The sequence below is a fragment of the Diachasma alloeum genome, unplaced genomic scaffold (genome assembly GCF_001412515.2).
Source record: "Diachasma alloeum isolate Michigan unplaced genomic scaffold, Dall2.0 Dall_scaffold_00270, whole genome shotgun sequence".
Lineage (NCBI taxonomy): Eukaryota > Metazoa > Arthropoda > Insecta > Hymenoptera > Braconidae > Diachasma > Diachasma alloeum.
The window spans coordinates 67,579-72,394 of NW_021680409.1; the positions used below are offsets into that span (position 1 = coordinate 67,579).

Sequence of the window (4,816 nt, forward strand, 5' to 3'; positions counted from 1 at the left end):
GGGGGGGGGGGGGGGGAATAATGAAATTTCAGGTTTTACTGAAAATTCAGTAAAATTCCAGAATTTTAAGGAGTACAAAGCCGAGAATTCCTGAATTTATTTGAATTTCAAATCTAATCTGAATATGAATATTCAGTGTTAAATTGTATTGAATTTTCAGTGAAAACTGAAATTTCATGATTTTTTCCCTCTAAATCGCATTCAGTGTCACTGTCCTAAAAATTCAAGAATGTATTTACCAGAATTTTCTGGTTTTCTATTTATCTTCAGGGAAAAACTGGAACGGAAATTCACAGTTTTGTTTGATTTTTCCACGAAATTCTGAATTTTCAATGACAAGATTTCCTGAAACTTCAATGGAATTGGAACACGATAAAAATTGTTGGAATTCGGCACGGAAAATTCAGACAAAAATTTTTGACAGTAAAATAAAGAAATTTCTCCTCCTTCTCCAGGTTATTTGTCAAATAAAGAAATTGATAAATTCCAATTTCATAATACGTTTTATTCTATCTAAATGGGTCATTCCACTGGATTGATAAATTATTGTTTTCACATGAACAAAAAGGATCAAATTTGTGAAAACTTTCACAAAATCTAGTTGAACTCGCTAAGGAAATCCATAAATTAACGACTTTCAATATTATTAGTGACAAGTTTACGAGCGACAAGTCAGAGTACCAAGTATACAGACTAACACAACGTGATTAATTAGCAATCCCCAAGGGAAGCGAGATGGTAAGGGATGCCGAATGTTTGCCTCGACGGTCTAAGTAATAACATAATTCGCAGCTGCGTAAGCATGGCTTAACATGATTTAGATGCGCGGTTTCTCACACCCCTTCCGAACTCACCCTCTACCGGTGTGCTTTGTCTCTTTCCGTGCACCATGCAGTGTTGCATCGCGAATTCGTCTTATCCGTGGGACAACACCCACGCTTCATTTTCCATGCACCGTAACGTGAATTTATTACGAGAATTACAAGACTTGAAGATGTTCAAATTAAATCGCAGAAACAAGAAAAAAAATGAGAAAGCAGCGGATTGCTAGTTCATTGGAAATGAGAACAAATTACAAGCCAAATATGAAACATTTCAATTCATTATTTAAGATTCCGAAAAAAATTGTGGATTGACTGATAAAAATTGAAAAATTGAAAGCTAGAAAACTAAAACTTGAAAAAAAAAATGAAAAATCAATAAATACAAAATTAAAAATTAGAAATCCCCCCTGATAAAGTCATTCTCGAATCGTTGAGAAAAAAGAAAATGAAGAGCGGAAAATGAAACCTCAAAATTAAAATTTACAGAATTTTCCAGAAACTGAAATTTTTTTTTTGCAATAGAAGAAATAGCAAAAAAGTCGGGAGGACACGTGGCATCACGTAAATTTTGGTGTCCCCCTAGACTTTTTTTTGTTATTTATTCTGTGGTAAAAAAAAATCAGTTGCTATAAACGGAGTGGCATGAAATCCTTCAAATTTCAATTTTTAGTCGTCATTTTTTGCTATTTCTTCTACTGCAAAAAATAGTTCACTTTCTGTAAAATTCTGTCAATTTTATTTTGAGTTTTTTTTACTCTTTTTCAACTATTCGAGAATAACTGTTTCATGGAGGATTTCTAATTTTCAATTTCTTAGTTTCTAGTTTTTCATTTTTTTTTAGTTTTTTTTTCAAGTTGTAGTTTTCTGGCTTTGAATTTTTTAGGTTCCGAATTCTTTCTATCAGTCTGTTAAAAATCTTGTGTGATTTTGATGATAGGGAGATCGGGAGGGAAAGTGAAGTGGAATGAATTGCCGGAGAATAAATCAAGATGAATTTCGTTGATTTTCACTGTATTTACAAACTTAGTGCACTGAAAAATACACTCAATGGATTTCGAATAAATAGTCGATTTTCTGAAGTGGACTGTACAAACACGGAATATTTAGATAATTGACCGGATAATTTACGATGATGTTCGATAGCTTTACCGATCAATTTCCCGATAAATGTGCCGATGTGCGCCCGGATAAGTTTCAGTGATTCGGTCCTGATGAGAGTCGATGGTGTACTGACCACCGCGGAACACGCTCACGACTACGTGCGTCCTCGTCGATGGTCGGAAATTTCCGTAAGGGACGAGGAAATGAGTTGGCCCAAAATACAGGCCATATTTTGAACATCCCGCCCGCCCTGCGTCACCTCCTGGTGACGAAGTGTAGTTGATGGTCCTCACTGTTGGTCCTCCAGTAGGTCTGCGTTGATGGGCAACGGAACTAGTCTATGAATTGCCCGTTGAATTTCCTGATGCCCTTTCCTCAGTGTGACAACTCTTGTCAGGTTTTCCTGTCGCGGATAAATTTCGATGACTTGGGCAAGGGGCCATTTAGCTGGCGGTTCCCGTTCGTCCGTGATGAGGACCAACGAACCAATGTTAATTTCGTTCGTGGGCTGTCTCCACCGGTAGATTTGTTGATATCGATGAATGCACTTTCGTGCCCAATTCTCCCAGGAGTTTTGGATCCTCTGGGTGATAATTTCCCACCTGTTGAGTCTGTCCGCGGTGATTTGCTGGAGTGATGGTTCAGGAACCGTCGTGAGCGGTTCCTCAATGATAAAGTGCCCTGGTGTCAGGGCTGATGTGTCTTGCGGGTCGTTGGTGGGTGGGCAGAGTGGCCGAGAGTTGAGTATGGCCTCGACCTGAGTCAGAAGAGTCGTAAATTCTTCGTACGTCAAGGTCGAGGTCCCGATGATCCTCCTGAGATGATGTTTCGTTGACTTCACAGCGGCCTCCCACTTGCCTCCCATACGTGGCGCGTGAGGGGGGTTGAATATCCACTGTGTCCCATCTGATACTAGCCGATCCCTGATGACAGCCGATTCGCTGGATGGCTGGTCGAAGAGATTCTTAAGTTCTCTCTCTGCCCCGATAAAGTTGTATCCCCTGTCACTGGTCAGGGGTCGCACAGATAACCTGTCTTGAAATGAAACGTTTGTAAGCTGCGATGAAGCCCTCCGCTATCAGATCCGTTACCATTTCCAGATGAGTTGCTGATGTGGCGAAGCAGACAAACAGACAGATGTCCATTGTTTTGCTTGCCCCTGATCCTCTCCATCTCAGGACGTTGATTGGGCTAGCAAAGTCCACTCCTGAGTGGAGGAAAACTCTTGATGGTGTCACTCATCGCATTGGCAGCTATCCCATCAGCTGTTGAGTCCTCAATGCACAGATAACGCACTTTATGATGTGCGAGCGTACTGGAACTCGCCCACCGATGAGCCAGTACCTCTGTCGGATGTGGGCCAATGTTAGTTGAGTACCGCTATAGAAACTCCGTTGATGAGCATCTGCGATAATGAGCGTTGATAGCGATGAGTGGCCAATGAGTGGGAGAATAATTGGATTTTTCTCCTCCGGATCCAACGTTGATTGTCGTAGGCGTCCGCCCAAGCGCATGACGCCGTCCTCCAGATATGGCGTCAACGTTGCCATTCAATGATTTGCTGCCAGTGAGTTGCCTGTCCGTAGAGTGTTGATTTCCGCCTCGAAATAGAGCTGTTGAGTGTACCTCACCCAGTACAGTCTTGCCTCTTCGAGCTCTTGTGGTCCTAATTGGGGAGATTCCGGTGGCGGCTGTCGTTGGAAGCATCTTGCGGCTCGATGGATCCAGGCTGTGATCCGCAATAGCTTCGTCAACGATGAATATCTGATGAGCAGTGCATCCGCCTCGGCGATTTGCACTGGATGCGAGCTCCTGATTGGCGGTCTCGCTTCTCGAGCCGCTTCTGATGATATCTCCGCTGTCGATGATAGATCCATTGATGAGGCTAGCCATTGATCTGGTGGCAGGACCAGCCATAAGGGTCCTGTCCACCACAGATGATGCTCCGCCAGTTGCTTCGGTTATAGACTTCTTGATGCGCAGTCCACCGGATTCTCCTTGCCATTGATATGTCTCGAAGTGGCAGAAGGCAGAGTATCTCTTATCTTATGAACCCTGTTCTGCACGAAGTCCTTCCAACGGGATGGATCTCCGTTAATCCAGCTGATGGCCACTGATGAGTCGCTCTAGAGATGGACTTGTATGTTTTCCAACTCCAGCGTTCGTTGTACGTAGGCCACAAGATCCGTTGCCAGGAGAGCTGCTGTTAGCTCCAGCCGTGGTATGGTCATTTTCTTGAGCGGTGCCACCTTGGTCTTGGCACAGACCAGGGTGACAGTCGTTCCTGATGTGGCTGATGATGCTCGAAGATAGACCAATGTGCCCATCGCCAGATTAGATGCGTCCGCGAAACCGTGTAGTTAAACTTCCGTCGTGTTGGGCGATAAATTGAGCCATCTCGGTATTGATAGACTGCTCAGCTGCTTAAGTTCCTGCCTGAAGAGTTGCCAGCGTTTTATTAAAGCCATTGGAAGTTGATCGTCCCAGTTGAGTTTGAGCAGCCACAACTCTTGGATGAGTATCTTTGCCGTGACGATCACCGGCGCGATGAGTCCCAATGGGTCGTAAATTGGCGCAATCTTGAACAGGATCACGCACTTGGTGATGGTGTCCCGGTTAAAGCTCCTCACCTTACCTCAGACAGACACCTTGTAGTGAAAGGTGTCTGCCTGAGGCTGCCAGCAGAGCCCCAGCACTTTCACCGTTGATTCCTCAAATTCGATGGTTGGAGCTGATCCCGATGAGAACCCGAGTCGCTTCAAAATGTGTGGCACATTGCTGCACCATTTCTGCAGGGGCATGCCGCCCGCCATGCAGAGGTTGATTAGCTTGATGATCTCCTCCAGTTGATGCTCCGTTTCTGTACCTCCGTATATGTCGTCGACATACCG

At 43.9% G+C, this 4,816-nt stretch overlaps 1 protein-coding gene across 1 annotated transcript; it reads right to left on the bottom strand.

Moving 5' to 3' along the window:
- Positions 1–2,214: 2,214 nt before the first annotated feature.
- On the bottom strand, positions 2,215–4,252 carry LOC107037763. The gene is made up of 3 exons (XM_015256498.1): positions 4,097–4,252; positions 3,552–3,938; positions 2,215–2,982 (listed from the first exon to the last, which is right to left on the bottom strand). Exons 1-3 carry the CDS (start codon positions 4,250–4,252, stop codon positions 2,215–2,217), a joined length of 1,311 nt encoding a protein of 436 aa, XP_015111984.1.
- Positions 4,253–4,816: the final 564 nt, after the last annotated feature.